Source organism: Melospiza georgiana, chromosome 6 (genome assembly GCF_028018845.1).
Source record: "Melospiza georgiana isolate bMelGeo1 chromosome 6, bMelGeo1.pri, whole genome shotgun sequence".
NCBI classification, from domain to species: Eukaryota; Metazoa; Chordata; class Aves; order Passeriformes; family Passerellidae; genus Melospiza; species Melospiza georgiana.
The window spans coordinates 20,008,846-20,026,532 of NC_080435.1; the positions used below are offsets into that span (position 1 = coordinate 20,008,846).

The following is a 17,687-nucleotide window of genomic DNA, read 5'->3' on the forward strand; positions in this document are numbered from 1 at the left end:
ATTTCTGCTTGTGTTTCTGCACAGATTGAATATTTACTGAAGAAGATCACGGAAGCCATGGGAGCAGGCTGGCAGCAGGAGCAGTTTGACCATTACAAGGTTGCTCTCAACACCAGTCGAGAGGGACTCTCGGCGTGGGAGCTGATCGAGCTCATCGGGAGTGGGCAGTTCAGTAAAGGAATGGACAGACAGACAGTGTCCATGGCAATCAGTGAGGTCTTTAATGAGCTCATTCTAGATGTACTCAAGCAGGTAAGAACCACAGAGAACCAATGTTTTAAAGTAGACTTGTTTATTGCTTTAGTTAGAAAATGTTCAATTTGTGCTCAAATTTCTTTATCCTATTGAATGATGAACAGGAGGAAATTTGGTAAATTATCTGTAAGGGTTCTTTAATATGAGCTTATTTTTATAAAAGAAATTGTCCTGTTGTTCAGATTGTTGTAATTGTAGCAGTATTATGAATGAGTTGCTTCTTGGGAGAGCTTGCTTTTAGAAAGTGAAAGAAGTGGGCTCTGACTTGAAATATTACCTTTTTTACACTAGTACCAGCTGCTTGTTAGTTCACAAAATAGCTGCATCATGCTCTCAGTTCTGTTTACAGCTCTTCAGTCTTTGGAAATGCTATTCTGTAGTTTCAGTTATGCTGTAGGAAAGGCAGCTGTGCTGGACACAACCTCTATATTTAAACAAGGGGGTCTGGACCAGGGTATTTTGGCTTCTCAAGTGCCCCACTTCAGCAGGGCAGAAAGGTGTGCAAGAGCTCCAGAGGGCTGTCCCTTCTTGTTCTGCTTAGCAGGCTACATGACTGACAACTTATTTACCTGCACTCTGACTCCAGAAATCATGCTGGCCTTTGTATTCTTAGCAAACTTCTTTCTTCAGGTTTCCAGTGACTGGATTATCAGTTTAGGAGTGCCTTTAAAAACTGCATTTCTTTCATGGGAATTTGAAGTACCACAGGGACTTGAGGGGTCACAGCAGAGTTTACCTAGACAGCTCTTTAAAATTGATTTTTACCTGACAAGAGAATTTTTTTAATCTTTGATTTCTTGGTGAGGAGAGAAACAAAGGATGTCTTGGCAGGCTTTCCTAAGCTGTTCTGAAGAAACCATCAGAAGGTCTTGGCACAGGAAATTATTTCAGAATACCCACAGAACAATGCAAAAGTCTATTTTTGTTAACTGCTGGTTGCCTGTTGGAGATGAGGGCTGGTGACACACACACGTAAAGTCAGTTGAGGGCAAAATGAAGTCATTCTGCTGTTTGGTACCATGAAAATAAATTAACCAGTGTCCGTTCAATCCTACTTGAAACTTGTGAGGAAATCTGATTTCTTTTCAGTTTTGATATTGCGTTGTGTGTCTTCCCCCACACCTTTTTTTTTTGGTTGTTGATTGTTTTGTGTCTCCTTCTTTCCTCTCCTGGGCTTCTTTCTCAAGGATGTCTGAGTGCCTTTGAATGGATCCTTGGCACTTAAAAATAGTTTGTGTCAAGATTTGGCCCTGTGCCTCCTGGGCAGTTTGGACACTTACTGGCCTGGTGGAGGGCAGAGTTCTGTGTGATTTCAGTATCCTCACACCTTATCCTCACAGAATTGTCCTGTTTATTGCAGTAATCACATAATTGCTTCAAGGTATTAATTGATGACACATGGTCTCATAACCAAGCATCGTGCTACCCTTCTAAACACATCCTGGATCTGTAAGGCTTACAGAGGGTAGCAGCAATAGTTAAATTTGTGGTATTTAATGTTCTGAAAGACGTTTCTTTTGTGTGATGGTTGGAGTGAAAAAGCTCCTGCTTTTCAAGAGCTCTCAATGGGTTCTTGGAAGGTGAGAGGCAGCTGATACTGAAATAATAGGTAAATATGTTGCAGAAATTTGAGGGGAAAGTATTAGTCTGACTTGGCTTTGAAAGCAAATTTGGTAATTCAGGAAAGGAAAAAAAACCCTGGCTATGACTTAGACTGTGCAAAGCATGAAAGATTGAAGCTGCGGGAGTCCTTCACATGACCTTGCAACCAGCCAGATCTCAGCCCCGAGTGTGGGGGTGGCAGACAAAGCTGTGCATTCCTGGTGTGGAGCAGAGGAGTGGGATGGCACCTGGGAATAGGCACGGCCTTGGCTCTGGACACGTTTCAGTGGCTGGAGAAGCTGAGCACAGATAAGCTCTATGTGTAGGGGTGGCTTGGGTTTTTCCTTGGTTTGGTTTGTTTTTTAAACAAGAAAGCTTCTTCAACTGTTCTGAATGTTTTCTTACCCCTCAGACCTGTAGAGAAAGATATCTTTGGATTCAATATGCCACAGCACATTTCTTTTTATATATATATATTTAATACAAGCACATTTGAGATATATATATATATATACACACACACACACCAGTTATAGATTAAAGTAGATTAAAGCCATCCTCTTAATCTGGAATTCTCTGGATACAAAGTATACTTACTATATGACTTGTTCATAGTTTATATTGATGTTGGTGTTTCAGTTTTATCTGTGATTTGACTTTTTTGGAAGTTAACTGTCAGACAAGAGTATGTAAGTATTTGGGGAATATGATTACAGAAATGGAAGGTACAACTGAAATACTGACTAACTTTGAAATTGTTTGGGGCTATGAGGTAACTTTTCTGTGGGCTTTGTTGGGTCTTTACATCTTTACATAACCAAAAGACCAGATGGTTCAACAGAGGACAGGCATTTCAGCTGCTCTCTTGCTTTTAACAGGGCTACATGCTGAAAAAGGGTCACAAGCGGAAAAACTGGATGGAACGATGGTTTGTGCTAAAACCCAATATTATTTCCTACTATGTAAGTGAAGATTTAAAGGAAAAGAAGGGAGACATCATATTGGATGGCAACTGTTGTGTAGAGGTAAAAGCACTCCAAAAACAGTGTATGTTTCTAAAGATCAGAGTGAATCCTTTTTTGTGTGTGGGATTGACTCCTGGTATCTTTTAACAGAGCTTTTTTACTTCATATGACACCAGCTCATAAACACCCTTTTAATAAATGCTCTTAGTGCTGGTATTTGTATCTCTGTGACACATAAGTGCATAAATGCTATTTGACTTTATAACTTAGATTTCAGTGTTTGCAAAGCTAATCTTTATTGTTACCCGTTCTAGGCCTTGCCTGACAAAGATGGAAAGAAATGCCTTTTCCTCATCAAGTGTCTTGATAAAACCTTTGAGATCAGTGCCTCTGATAAAAAGAAGAAGCAGGAATGGATTCAAGGTGAGGTTTCAAAAGTGCTAGTTATGTGAAAGTTAAGGTCAGTGGAATTCTTACAGCAGTGCTTTGTTCAAATTTGAAATTCATAGTCTTGTGATTTTTTGCTATCTCTGTTTTGGGCACATCTGTTTTGGGATCTTTAAGGGGTCTGAGACTCGGGATCCGCATAAGGGAAATCAGTCATGTAGGTGCCTCCATTCAGGCAGCCATAACCAAAATGAAATGGTTGTTATTGTTGTTTTTTATATTGACTGTACTTCTAGGGATGGGGAAGGGAAGCAGTTTTGTAAATCATTGCTTTTGGGGAGAAGGGGAAACCTTGTTCATTTTGGCACTGTAAAATACTGGCTTTGGTTGTACAGTGCTGCTTGAAGTAGCATGGTTTGGTGAGCTGAGGGTAAAGCTGGGAATTAGGGCTTGCTTTTCTATTCCCACAGTCCCCCTCCTGTGAGACCTTCCCAGCTATGTGAAGGGTACATCCATCTGCAGAGTGAGGTAGAAGCCCTTGCAAAGCTGTTGTTGCCAATGCCATTGAAGAATGTGCAGCAGTTAAATATTTGGAGCTGTGGGCTTTCATTTGCACTTCCTTCTTTACCTGCAGCATGTGTTTATTGCACCAAAGTCAGGTGTATGATGAATGATTCAAAAGGAGACTTTTTTTTCATGGTTGTGGTATGTGAATAAAATACCAAAATCATCTGCCACTCCTCAGCTTTGCTTTCTTAAATATTTTGTCACTGTATGTAAGTGAATGAGACATACTGTCTTACTGGGAGAAGTTTTCCCTTGGAGTATCTGTAAGAATTCAGGGTTTAAGGTTGGCTCTAGGGAAGACAGGTAACACTTTACTCCTTGGTAAGTCACTGAGTCTAGGTAGTAAGAAATCCTCAAGTGTTGGGTTTTTTGTTGCAGCCGGGTGTATGAGTGACTCCTATGTCCATAGCCTGTTACAAATCAATATTGGAATTGACATAGTGCAGTGGAATTGCATTATGTCAATTGCGTTAGACTTATCCTTGTGGCACACAGCCAGCCCTGAGAGCTAAGTGCCTTTCACTTCTGTCAGCACACCTTTGTGCTGACAGCCAGCCTGATGAGAATTAGGACAACTGACAGCAGTGCTTCTGATTTAAAAACCCATTGAAAAATCCCCAACCCCCCAGCCAGCAGAGCACAGCACTGCAGAGTCTACCCAGAGAGTTGAGCACTGTCCTTCCCGGTTCCCTCTGTCCCTGCAGCCATCCAGAGCACGGTGAGCCTGCTGCGGGCGGGCAGCGCTCCCCCGCACAAGGAGGCGCGGCAGAAGCGCAAGGAGCTGCGCCAGAAGCTGCAGGCGGAGCAGGAGGAGCTGGAGCGGCAGATGAGGGAGCTGCAGGCGGCCAACGAGAACAAGCAGAAGGAGCTGGAGACCGTGCGCAAGGTGGGAGCGGAGTGCCGGGGCTCCAGCCTGGAGCTCAGTGCCTGTGGCTGGGCTGGGCCCAAAGCTCAGTGCCTGTGGCTAGGCTGGGCCCAAAGCTCAGTGCCTGTGGCTAGGCTGGGCCCAAAGCTCAGTGCCTGTGGCTAGGCTGGGCCCAAAGCTCAGTGCCTGTGGCTGGGCTGGGCATCTCTGTGCTGTTCAGGCACATGGAGCAGACTCCTCCAGGGCAGCTGTGCTTGTTTCAAACCCCTGTACTAAGCAGTCTGGTGAAAAAGAACCTGCCAGCTCTGTGGATGGTGTCTGCAGACAGGAGAGACCAATATTTTCAGTTGCTTTTGGGCTTTTTGTTTTCTTTTTCTGACAGACACATATGTCAAACATGGGGCTTGCTATGAAGATTTTCTTCTATAGTTTACCCCAAGTTTTGTTATGGTATTTGTATGTTTATGGGAACTCTTCTCACAGATGAATTTCTGTAGCTTCTATTTTTAAAAACAAAATATGGCTTTTCTTACTTTTAGTGTGGGGTGTGTCTTGAACAGCTCAATATTCTAATTCAAGCCCTCCCCACTTGCTGCCTTACATTTTGGCTGCTGAGTCCCTGCTGCTAGAGCAGTCCAGGTCTTCCTTTGTTTACTCTACATGTCTCCACTACCTCCCTAAATTAATGTAAGTTTTTTGCATTCCCATTTAGGACAAATCTGTATCAATGCTTGAGTTTTTCATAAATAAAACCCATCAGTTTAAGCCCTTAGGAAACACTTCAGTGATCTTTGCAGCTATAAATATTGTGAGGGCATTTAGGGTTTTAAGTCTAGAAAGCTAACAAAATTTTTAAAACCCACAATTTTAAAGTCTTGTCATTGTCACAATTTGTTGCAAGGAGAAATTTGTCTTTTTTAAAATTGGTCTTGCACTGACAATCCTGATGTAGGTATTATTCTGTTTGTCTTAAATGGAGTCTGACAGTGGAAAACCATCTTTAAATTTAATTTTGGCACCTGTAGTCTGCCATGTGTTTAAGATTCAGAATGCAAAATAGTCAATAAAGGATAGCCTATGTTACCTTCTACTGTTAAGTAATGTACCCATTAACAGAAATAATAAGGTTGGATTTCTGCATTGTTTAGTGCATGGAAAATATTTAGGGAGGAACACAACATGAGAGCAGCCCCAAAGGAGCAGGAGGATCTTGGCAGGGTCCAGGGAGTTTCATAAAAATCACAGTGGGTAAACTAAAGAGAGTTGTGGCCAGAAGCATCTTTTGAAGTGGGCTGGATTAAAATGATTTCTCAAGGAAGGTGTCTTAGGCTGTGACATGAACTACTGCACTTTGCCTAGGTGGAACTAGGGGAAAGGCACATTGTTGGAGGAACTGAAAGGGTTTGATTAGTTAGAAAACTGTTCTTCAAGGAAAGGGCTTTGTAAATGCTTCAGGAAACTGGATTGTTCTGGGAAGCTCAGAAGTTGATTTGCTGCTGATGGCAGCGAGCCACCATTTATGTAGCATCTGCCAAAGTGCACTCTGGGACTGGTCTGTATTCTGGTAGCTCCTGCAGTAGAGTATTCCAAAAGAATAAATGCTTTTGTCTAAAATAGATTTTTTTCATATTTTTTACTGGAATTTTGACATGTGCACATTGAACAGACAGGAAGGTAAGTTTTTCCTTGTGTGAGAGCATGCACAAGACGTGTGACCCTTTTTGTTTCAGTTTGGGGTCTTGCATGGCCTTTGGGGACTCTGTGCCTGCTGGAATGGTGTGTTCCTGTTCTCTCCCCCCTCCAACACTTGTGGCTTTTCCCTGAAGTGCACAGTTCCCAGTAACCTTACCTGCTGGGAATGGTTTTGTGGATGAAGCAGGGAATTGCTGATACTGAGTGGACAAAGATAATTTTCTTGCTGGCTCTCTGGCCATGGCCTGGCACCCACCTGTGGTGGTTTGCAGGGGTCCCAGGATGAAGGAAGAGACAAGAATTTGACTCCATGTTTCAGAAGGCTGATTTATTATTTTATGATATATATATTATATTAAAACTATACTAAAAGAATAGAAGAAAGAATTTCATCAGAAGGCTGGCAAGGAATAGAAAAAGGAATGATAACAAAAGCTCGTGACTCTTGGAGATTCTGAGCCAGCTGAGTGTGATTGGCCATTAATTAGAAACAACAACATGAGACCAATCACAGACCCACCTGTTGCATTCCACAGCAGCAGATAATCATTGGTTACATTTTGCTCTTGAGGCCTCTCAGCTTCTCAGGAGAAAAAATCCTAAGGAAAGGATTTTTCATAAAATGTCTGTGACACCCACCCTTGCCTGTGACTCTGCTCATTCACCCTCTCAGCTCAGTATTGGCAATGTTTGTTTAATTTCAGAGTGGGGAAGGAAATCTAGAGGAGATTTCACTTAAATAGGTATCTTGGATTTGATTACAATGACATGCTTTTGAATGCCCTGGCAGAGGAAGAATGCTGCTTCTCAAACACTGGCATCATTTAATCCTTGCAAAGGAGAGCAGTTCTGTGCTGTGTTCTGCAACATAAACCCAGAAACCTGAACCTTCTCCTTCACTTCTCATCTGAGACCAGAGTGGTACTACAAGCATGTAAAAGAGTGAAAGTTGTAGCTTGGCAGTTTTAATCATTGGAGCATCTCATTGGTTCATCTAGGTTGGTGAGGGAGTGTGGTTTCAAAGTGGTACCTTCAGGAGCATGACAGAATCACAGAAAGGTTTGGTTTGGAAGGGACCTTAAAGATCCTCCAGTTCCAGTCCCCCTGCTGTGGGCAGAGGCACCTTCCACTACACCAGGGTGCTCCAAGGCCCATCCAGCCTGGCCTTGAACACTCCAGGGATGAGGCATCCACAGCTTCTCTGTCCCTGTGTCACCTCCTCTGGGCTTGCTCCAACAGGTCCCTGTCATCTTTTTGTTGTGCCCTGCTCTTACTAAAGGTCTGTGGAAGCTATTTCCACAGCCCAGCATATTAAAAACAGCATCAGATAAGTTTCTTAGGAAAATTTTGTGAAAGAATGGTTTTGTTTTCACTACTGGTAAAGTTTAGGCTGGTACTTGAAGATTTCTAATCTTGTGAGGATTGAAATCTTGACGAAAGGAAAAACTGGGACCATGTGTGAAATCAAGATGCAGCAAAAGTAAAATAAGATGCAAGAAGGTGGAAAGGTATCAGCAGCTCTTTCCCAGGCCTTACCTAAAGTTCCTCCTAATTTCAAGTGATGATTATGGACCAGGATTTTATTTACCTTACTTGGCAGTTTCGGGGATGTTAGAGGGATGATTCACAATAGCACAATCACTTATTCTAGTCAAAGTTCCTGACACTTCTGCTTTCCCATGGCAATTCAGTGCTTCTCATTTCTGTTTCTGTATGAACTCTGTGCTTGCTGGCATGTTTTCCCTATTGGAAGTCCTATGCACTCCTGCTTGAAATGTGGTTTTTCATGATAGTTTTCTATCCTATTGAGGTAGAGGAGGAAATACAGTGATTTCTATCACTTGAGCAAAGCAGGACTCAGGAAACTTGGAGATAGCCAGGTAATTGCCTTTTCATTGGTAAATTTAAATTGTCTTGTAAACAATCAAGATAGTAAATTATATTTATAGGTTGTGAATAATCTCAGACATTAAAAAATCCAAACTGGTGCCTTGATGCTTTTGAAGGCTTCCTCCATTTTTTTAAGAACCAAAAATTTTTAGATAAAGTTCCATTCCCTTAAAATAATTTAGTTTTGACAATTTGTTTTCTTCCTTGTTTTCTTCCCCCTACCCCCCACCCTTCTCTTCCAGCAACTGGAAGCAGCAGCTGCTCGTGCTGCTGAGGAGGAGAAGAAAAGGCTTCAGACTCAACTTGAGTTACAAGATCGCTTCAGTCTGGAACTGGAGAGAGAAAAAATGGTGAGAAGTGCACGAGGGGTTTTGCTGCTATTCCACATAGGCAGCCATGTGTTCAGCAAGGACCTCCCTCACAGGCAGCCACTGAAAGGATTCCACAGGTTTTGCAGGAGCCTGGAGAATGGAATCTGTGTTGCATTTATTTGAGATGTAGGAATAAAATACTTTTACTGATGAATTCAAATACTGGAACAGCTTGGTTACAATTTGTGCAGCATTCAAGATTTAAATATGATTGGAAAATTGGGAAAGAAATAGACTGTTTGAAGGATAAATGCAAACTGAAGTTCCCCTTGGAGTTTTCAGAGATGGAGGACCTGAGGCCAGTACTTGCTGTATGGATAAGCAAAATGAATCAGGCATAATCAAAATGCATTTTATGTGTTCCTAGAGCTGTTGCTTTTTAATGCTGTGTGTTTTTTTACAATTATACACACACACAAATATAAAAACTAAAAAATATTGCTGCTTTACAATACTGTTACTATTCAACTACACTGAGGATTCTCCAAAGAACTGATTTTCAGGCTTCAGGGGCTGTCTCAGGTTGTTCTGTTAGCTGGGGAAAAGAGGTAGACAAAGTGATGTGATGGGACATCTCAGTACATGAATGCACATAGTGCTGCTTTATGGGCAGAGCATGAATTCCTGATTACAATCCCTTTCTGGGTCACTGGGATTTGGGTCAGCTGAGGGGAGCAGCCTGCAGACCAATGGGGCAGGACATTCCAACCCCCTTTATCCATCCTGTGCCATCATCCAGAGACAGAAGTGTGTGAGATACACTGCTGTCAAAGGGGGAGTGAAAACAGTGCCTTTAAAGCAGCCTGACTTTCATGTCTGGCCTCTCCACAACCTTTCTCTTCCTTCACTTGTGTATCTGTAAACTAAGCAACAAGATCAAGCTGACTAAAATTAGGTTTGAATCCCTGTAGAAGTCCTGTGTTGCAGGAAGTAGGTCAATATAAGTGGCCTGTGTTATTAATTATTTTTTAAAATGCTCTTAGTTCTACATCTGCAGATCTAGCCTCAATTTTATCAGTTCTGCTCTGCAGTCAGCAGGAAGAGGTTTGTCTCTGAAAACATGGCCTGAGGGAAAGCTGGCAATTCCTTTAAAAATTGGAAAACTGAGTTGAATGGTAGTTTATGTGTCGCAAATTTGTGCTGCTAGGTAAGGCAAAAAATGGAAGAGCAGGTTGCTCAGAAATCATCTGAACTGGAACAGTATTTACAAAGAGTACGTGAACTGGAAGAAATGTACAAGCAGCTCCAGGAGGCACTGGAGGATGAGAAACAGGCACGTCAGGATGAGGAGACTGTGAGGAAACTTCAGGCCAGGTATGGCTTTGACCAGGTGGAAAAGTGTTTGTCCCCCTGCCAATAGTGGGTGTCTGTGCCCTGCTACTAATGACTGCTTGCCTCTTGGAATGGGGAACTACATTCAAGTCCAAACACAGTGCAGATTTTATTTTTCCTTAACATATGAAGGCTGAAGCTGCTGTTTATGATTTTTAAAATATGTCTGATTAGCCTTTAGCAGAGGGCAAGCTCAGCAGTTTTGGAAAAGCAGGTGCAGTCATTTTTCCAGGTGTTGTGCATGTCAGCATATGAAAAACAGAGATCACTCTGTACAGGCTTTTCAGCTGTTTATTTTATAAAGCAGTATCTGTATAAATGGCTTTCTGCTGTATTTTATCACAGGTTTAAACTGTAAGGATAAAGGGTTAAATTTCCTCTTACAGGGGCTTTGTGGAGTGTGGTTTTTTCCTTGATATACTCAGTCCTCCTAAGACAATGAAGATAACTTATGCATGCCTGTTTCTTCTGGGGCTCTGTGTTGTGTATTTGCATTATTGACTACATTTTCTGAATGGCCCTTTGTAACAGTCAGACTGCCTGCACTGCTGGCATGACACTGAAGGCAAGCCAACTAACAATCACTTTTCCCCTGCTTCCCAAGCTTTTTAAAAAACTATATTCTCTTTCCCCGAAAGAAAAAATTAATTATTTGGCTTCCATGCATGGATACAACTCATGTTAAAGTGCAGTTAACATCACAATCCCCGTTGCAGATTGCTGGAAGAGGAGACAGCAAAGAGAGCTGAACTGGAAAAATGGCATTTGCAGCAGCAACAGACCATTCAGATGACAGAAGCAGAGAAGCAAGAGCTGGAAAACCAGAGAATGATGAAGGAACAGGCTCTTCAAGTGGCCATGGAGCAACTGAAACAACTTGAGTTGGAAAGGAAGGAGGCCCTTGAGCAGTATGAGGTGAGCTGCTCTGGTCATCAACCTCTCATCCCTATCCATAGATTGAATTTGAAGCTCTTCAGTATTATACTTCTTTAAGGGTTAGCATGGCACAAAAGTTATAAGAGGTAGGATAGTTGGGTTGGTTGAGTTTTTGTTTTTGTTGGTTTTGTTTCTAGTTTTTACTCTATTTCTAGCCCAGTAGATACATTTGAAGAAGAGGATCTGTTTCAGACACACCTCTGAACCTCTTTTATTTATTTTTGTCACAATTTGCATGCAGGCCAGCTCAGTCACATCCTGAAATACTCTGTGTACATTTGTTTTCTACTGCAGTCTCACTTCATATGCAGTCCCACTGCTGCCATAGCTGGGTGCATTTTGCTTCTGATGTAGTAATTCTCGCAGTGTTTGGATTATGTCATGGCACTGCATTGTCTTCTGCAGATGAAAAGTCAATGTGTTACTGTAGGCACCTACTCCTCCAAAATGTATTTCAGCCCTGGATGGAAGTTAAGGATAGGTAGGAATTAGCTCAGATTCTCAGTGTGCAGCCTTGAGTCCCATAAAGCCAGGCCTGCTCTCTGCTCCACTGAGTGTTTCTGGGGAAGGTCAGTAGCTGTTCATGGAAGAAATAAGAGCCAGAGTCCAGCAAGTACAGAGGCTGAAGTGCTGCACACTTCCCAGGGCTAGAGAGTGTGTTGATCCTGCATTTATTTAGGTCAGGAAAGAAAGCCTGGCTGGGTTTGTGTTTAGCAGGGGAGGGTGTTTATGGGGTGAGCTCTGAAGGACAAGCCTGTCTCGCCTGGCACAGAACACAAGTGCTGCACTCACTGCAAGCAAGGGCCCAGCTGAGGTGGCTGTGGCCACTTTACAACTTCCCAGGGTGGTGTTACATCTCACAGCATTACAAGATTGCTTCTGGCCAGTACTTGGCTCTTTTTTAGGTGACATCTCAGGCTTTTTGTATGTGAAGCATCATTTACTACTCCAGAGGAATTGCTGAATGCAGTAGACATATAAACCACAAAAAACAAATCCACGAAACAATTATTTTAGAAATAATTAAACATAAATTCTAGCCTTCCATTTAGAATTGCCCAAAAGACCAGTCTAGGCTGAAGAATGAAGACTAGCTTCATTACACAGCTACACAATATTGTAAAACCTTGTTATTTTAGGATTCTGGTTTGTCAACTTTTTTTTTTTTTTTGTGGAGTGTGGTGATGACCAAATTACTTAGGATGGTTCCACATTAAACAGAGAGCTGGGGGAATTAGCATGGTTCTGGCTTTTGGTTTGAAAGGTGTTGTATCTTCATATAAAAACAGAGTAAAGCTGTTGTTTTCAAGTGGGCTCTGTCTTATTTTAGGAGGTTAAGAAGAAGTTGGAAACAGCAGCTAACAACACCAAGAGTTGGAAAGATAAAGTAGCTCATCATGAGGGATTGATTCGACTAATAGAGCCAGGTGAGTTATCAGCAGAAGAGTTACAAAAATATGTATTTATTCTGTCTCATGCACTGATACCACTTGGTGGCTTACTGAAGTCTGCCTTTTCCTGTAGTTTACTGGTTCATAGCAGCCTCTAAGTACCAGCCTTTGTGACAACTGCTGATGGGAGCTTCCAAGTCTTTCCCTCTATTGGCCCTACTATAATGATTTTATTATCATTATTGTTTGTTTCTTTTATGTTTAAAACAAAGCAAGGATCAGCCTGAACACTGCATTGCGGGAGTGTGATGTCCCTGTCAGAACTGCCTGTCTCAGGTCTTGCTCTCTGTCTTCCAGGCTCCAAGAATCCTCACTTAATCACAAACTGGGGCCCAGCTGCCTTCACTGAAGCAGAACTGGAGGAGAGACAAAGGAGCTGGAAAGGGAAGAAAGCCACTTCCACTTCAGAGTGACAGTGGCAGCTGACACATGGCCCGGAACAGGAGCCCACCTCCCTCGTTCTGCTTTGCACAGAGCAGCCTCTTGCTTACAGAGTTTAGTTTGCTCAGCAGGTTGGGCCTCTCTGCTCATGAAATGCTGTTTGCCACGCTGGAGGGTCTGCTCAGAGCTCAGCCGTTCCAGTGGTGGAGTCTGACAGGAGTGCTGTTTTCCCTCACTTTTCCAAGACTTTGCAACTGAAAGTTTGTATTGAAACATAGCTTGTGACAGACAGAGTTGTTCCTATAGTAGCCTGTATCTGACAGCAGCTAACCAGTCAGGCAGCATCACTTTCATTCCAGAAGGTCAGGGAAGCAGTTGTTCTGCTGGTTCAGTTTAGTGTCATTTCAGCCCAAGGTAAATCAGTCCTGGAGGTTGTGTCCAACTCTGAGATGGAGCATTACCTTTCTTTCCTCCATTTACTTTTGCTGTCCCTCTGTTGCTCTCTGCATAGTGCTTCCCTTGGCAAGGGGGGGCTGCCATCACTGGGTGCCTGCTGCCTGCTTGGATTTGGTGTCCTGTTTCCCTCTCTTTGCAGGAATCCAAACAAAAGAACTGGAGATAGGTATGTAGAAAACACTGCTGTAAGACATTTGGAAAAAGTAGTTATGCAAGACAGTTTCTGTACTGTCTTATACCTGAGAAGAGCTAAATTAAGCCTTGAGAGTTCTCTTCATAGTATGAAAGATGAAGTTTTGGCTCAGATTTCTGAAGCAGATCAATGGAAGGTAGTAGCACACACAGGGCAGATAGCTTTTGTGTCAAGGCTGTGTTTGTGCAGGAAATCTGATTATAACATCCCACCATTTTTAGATGGAGCACTGTCTTACTTTTAATTGGAGGCCAGATTAAAAAATGTAAGAAGAAATGTTCTTTAAATAAAAGTGATAAATGTGTAGTGATACTGCTTTAGAAAAAAAAAAAAAGTAATTCCTGTCAATAAAATAACTTCACTCTTTCTAGTACCAAGGCTTCCCAAAGAGCCTGCTGTTGTGCCTTACCATTCTCTCCTGGGACAAAGCCAGTTATTTGTTTTTGTAGGGGAAAGGAACAAGGCTGTGACTTTGCTTTGCAGCTCTCCCACAGCAGCATTGCTCAGTAAAACAGGATTCCTGCCAGCTTGTACAGACATTTTGAGATGCCCCCTCGAGGAGCAGGTGCCCACTGGTGTGGCTTGTGAGCGGCTTTGACTGTACCCCGGCCATCCATCCCTCACCTGCTTGTTAGTTCAGCTACATGTTAAATTATTTGTAGTAAATAAGTGAATTTTTCAGGAGGATAAGCAGTGCCTTGCTGTGCAGCACTGTGATACTTGGGTCTTGGAAGAGCAGAAGCTGTACAGAAGTGGTGTCCAGATTTGGAAGTCATGAATAGCATTTTATTTGCCTATTAACTAAGAACTCACTCAAATACTGAATCTTTGCAGACATTTATTCTCTGGTTGTATTTTTGTACTAATTGAAATCTTTAATGTTTCAGTAAATGGAGTGCTGATTAGAATGGCAGGAAAATCCAGGATCTTCCTATTTATACTCACTGTACAGGAAAACAGTAGTTCCTTAAACTTGATAACAGTGCATTTTTTTAAATTGATCACATTTACAGAAGCAATGTGAATAAAAAACCCACCCACCTGTAACAGAATTACTAATGTACACAAGGCTAAACTTTGCTAAAGGAGCTGGAATAGTATTTGTAACTACCAAACATCTTATGTGGAGAGCAGAAGGGGTATTGGGGCTAAACTTGTTTAATTTTTCTAACAGTCTTTATTTTGGACAATGTTTTTTTAAGAACACCAAATGCTGCATGTAATCATATTTTTTACTGTTCTTTAGAAATGGCTGTTTAATAAAGTAATATAAAGTCATTTACATTTTGGAATTAATGGATGTCTTATTGCTGGGTTTCTTTTGGCCTGTTGGAGTTCAAAATCCAGTGACTGTTGTGTGGAGGAAGTTTAATGGTCGGATCAATGGGATGTTAAAGGCATAATAAAGGCAGTGGTCACACGGTAACACAAACAGCCTTTGTTTTAGCAGCACTCCTGCTCTTAAATGTTCATATTCAGTACTCCTTGCTGCAGGATGGGGCAAGGGCAGAGCAGGCTCAGCAGGGAGCTGTAGGGGCAGACACACAGCAGCCCCTCACAATGTGTCAGCCCTATCTGTCTGTCTGTCTGTCTGGCAGAAGAGGAAATGAGATAACGTTCCTTTTAGTTTCGTCGTTTCTGCTTGCTCTGGCAAATCAAAAAAGCTTTGTGTGAAGCCTTGCTCGGTAAAGCTGGGGGGTGTGGTTGGCTTAAAAATTAAACCATTTGCAAGCCGAGCAAAAATACCACTTGAGAATGAGCCCCTTAGAGCGGCACTGAGCAGCATCCCAAGGGAGCCCAGAGCAATGAGTCACTGCCGGGGCATGGAAATCTGCATCCTGCTGTGCCGGCATCTCCTGCTCCCACAAAGCAACGAGCCTGCTCCTGGTCAGGATATCCCGCTGAACTCTGGGGTTAGGGATGCCACTGCTCTGCCCAAGAAGCCCTAACTACACCTCAGGCTTACACAGAGGCCAAGGGAAAGCTGTGCACTTGTTTTTCTCTGCCAGACTGAGGTTTCATTTACTTGCTGCTGCTGGAACAGTCCTGCAAACCACAGCCCCAGTACCGTGCTGTTCCCTCTACAAACAGGATGGGGTTTTGTTTAGGGTTTTTGTTTGTTTTTGTTTTCTTTTCCCTGTGACCATTTTATGGGGCTGATTTATGAGCCGTGCTCACTGGATCACACATTCCCAAACTGTAACAGGCTGGCTTCCAGCAGCTCATGTTACTCCTGTTTCACGGTCCTGCATGAGCAGCCACAAAAGCTAAGCCTCTATGGGGAACAGTGTCTTGGGACAGAATCTGTATCCTGGGAAGGTGGGGAATTGGAAGCAGGTGACCATTAAGGTCCAAAAGAAGCACCTGTTTGGTCCTGTTATTGGCAGGGGAATTGGAAGCAGGTGATCATTGAGGTCCAAAAGAAGCCCTGTTAATGGTAGAGAGATTGGAAGCAGGTGATCATTGAGGTCCCTTCCAACCCTAGCCGTCCTGTGGTGCTGTGTCTCAGTCACGCAGGACACCTGGAACAGGAGCTCCACCATCCCTCTCAGTGAAACCGAACAGAAAATAACTGCTCTGATTTTTATCTCAAATATGCGAAGCAGTTTGTAAGTAATTTCTGAGCAAACCGGTGCAGGGCCAGGAAGGGGATATCCACAAGGCCTTTCAGCTGCCTTGGGGCGAGAGGTCATGATTTGTTCCCAAAGGAAGCGGTGCTGAAGGGCGGCAGGTGTGCCGTGCACTTGTCCTCTGAGAATGGCAAATTCCTTTCACACTTAACAAGATTTTTAGGGGCTTTCCTAGTCTCGTGACTTGAGAATTTTGTCTCTGCCTTTGTTTTGTTTTTTTGCATTTTTGTTGTTTGGGGGTTTTTGTTTGGCTTTTTTGGGGTGGGTTTTTTTTGTTTGTTTAACAAATCATTTGGGGTCACTGTGGCAGCCCCCGCGCCGCCCACCCGGCTGCCCACGCCGGGACACCGAGCGGGGACAGCGGGAGCGCTCCGGGCCGGCCCCGGGGCTGCCTCATCGCTGGGCTCCGGCTGCCACCTCGTGGTGGAGCAGCCCAGCGTCCCTCGATGGTGATCCCGCGGTGCTCCCGGCCGTGGCGGTGTCCCGGGACAGCCACCCTGGGAAAAACGCCGCGGCTGCCGCACCGCCACCGCCTCCCTGCCCTGGCCACCGCAGCCCTGACCCTGCTCCAGGAGCCCGGAGTTCCTCTGCTAGCTCAGCGTGCCCACAGACATCCCGTCAGCCTGGGAAAAATGGATCTTTTGTTGTTGTTGCTGTTACTACGGGGCTGTGAGCTAATTCAGACATATTTTCCGAACAACCCGTGGACAATGTGCGCAGTGGGATGCAGCATCCCGCAATCTCGCATCTGCAGGCGCAGCTCGGGCTGCCGAGCGGCTTCTCTGAAAGCAGAACAAGGAAAAACGTGCGAGGGAGGTTCCTTCCCTGCACACCGCCTCTGCCCAGGTGCTGTGGGCGCGCCCCGAGGCTGCAGGAGCGGGGCCGAGCCGAGGACGTGCTCAGCATCACGTACTCCCCTTTGGGAGCGGGACTCGGGCTCGCCCCTTCCAGCCACGAACGGGGTGGGCGTGTGTGGGGAGAGGATATCAGCTCATTCATGTGACCGTGAGGGACAAAATAAAATAAAATAGATATAAATAAATATAAAATAAATTTTAATATATAAAATAAAAAAAATTATATATATATATATATATATATATAAAATACAAATAGAAACTTTGTGGCTTCCACACTTACTCTCACAATGAACTCCAACTACCTGGAAATGGCAGGATTCAAATATAGCTGTGCTGTGAGGGCCCTCACAAAGGAGGGATGATATGGAGGACTCCATTGAAAATAGAAGGCTAGTTAATTACTTTATTATACTATATTATTCTATACATCTAAAGCTGAACCTGCCAAGCACTCAGCTCTGCACACCAACTGCACACACTGCACTGAATCTTGTGACTGTCACCCAACAGTCCCAACACACACTCTTGGCACTGATAGGTCAAGGAAACAAAACACCATGACTTTGGGTAAACAATCTCCATGTTGCATTCTACTTTTGCACAAACACAGGCACAGCAAATGATAAGAATTGTGTTTTCTTTCTCTGATATTCAGACAATGTGAAACCCAGAAATATTCTTGGGAAGAACTGTGCCTTGCTTTTCTCTGTGAAAAGAAATGTGAGGCTACACTCAAAAGTGAAGAAAAGCTCTGTCCTATGGACTGGCTTCCTGGGTGTGCCAAAAGTACCATCCTTTAAAAAAAAAGGAAAGGCCAGTGGTTGTTTTAACACATAAGATGAAATGATGTTTGG

General features: G+C 43.4%; 1 protein-coding gene across 1 annotated transcript in view; it reads left to right on the forward strand.

Annotated features, from left to right (window-relative positions):
* SWAP70 (switching B cell complex subunit SWAP70) overlaps positions 1 to 14,621 on the forward strand; it is a 36,301-nt gene extending 21,680 nt beyond the window's left edge. Inside the window, exons 4-12 of the mRNA XM_058027151.1 lie at positions 25 to 252; positions 2,736 to 2,882; positions 3,137 to 3,245; positions 4,481 to 4,662; positions 8,466 to 8,573; positions 9,742 to 9,908; positions 10,643 to 10,841; positions 12,193 to 12,289; positions 12,611 to 14,621. Of these exons, the coding sequence (XP_057883134.1) occupies positions 25 to 252; positions 2,736 to 2,882; positions 3,137 to 3,245; positions 4,481 to 4,662; positions 8,466 to 8,573; positions 9,742 to 9,908; positions 10,643 to 10,841; positions 12,193 to 12,289; positions 12,611 to 12,726 (1,353 nt within the window). The 3' untranslated portion in view covers positions 12,727 to 14,621. The remainder of the gene's footprint in view (positions 1 to 24; positions 253 to 2,735; positions 2,883 to 3,136; positions 3,246 to 4,480; positions 4,663 to 8,465; positions 8,574 to 9,741; positions 9,909 to 10,642; positions 10,842 to 12,192; positions 12,290 to 12,610) is intronic.
* The last annotated feature ends 3,066 nt before the right edge of the window (positions 14,622 to 17,687 follow it).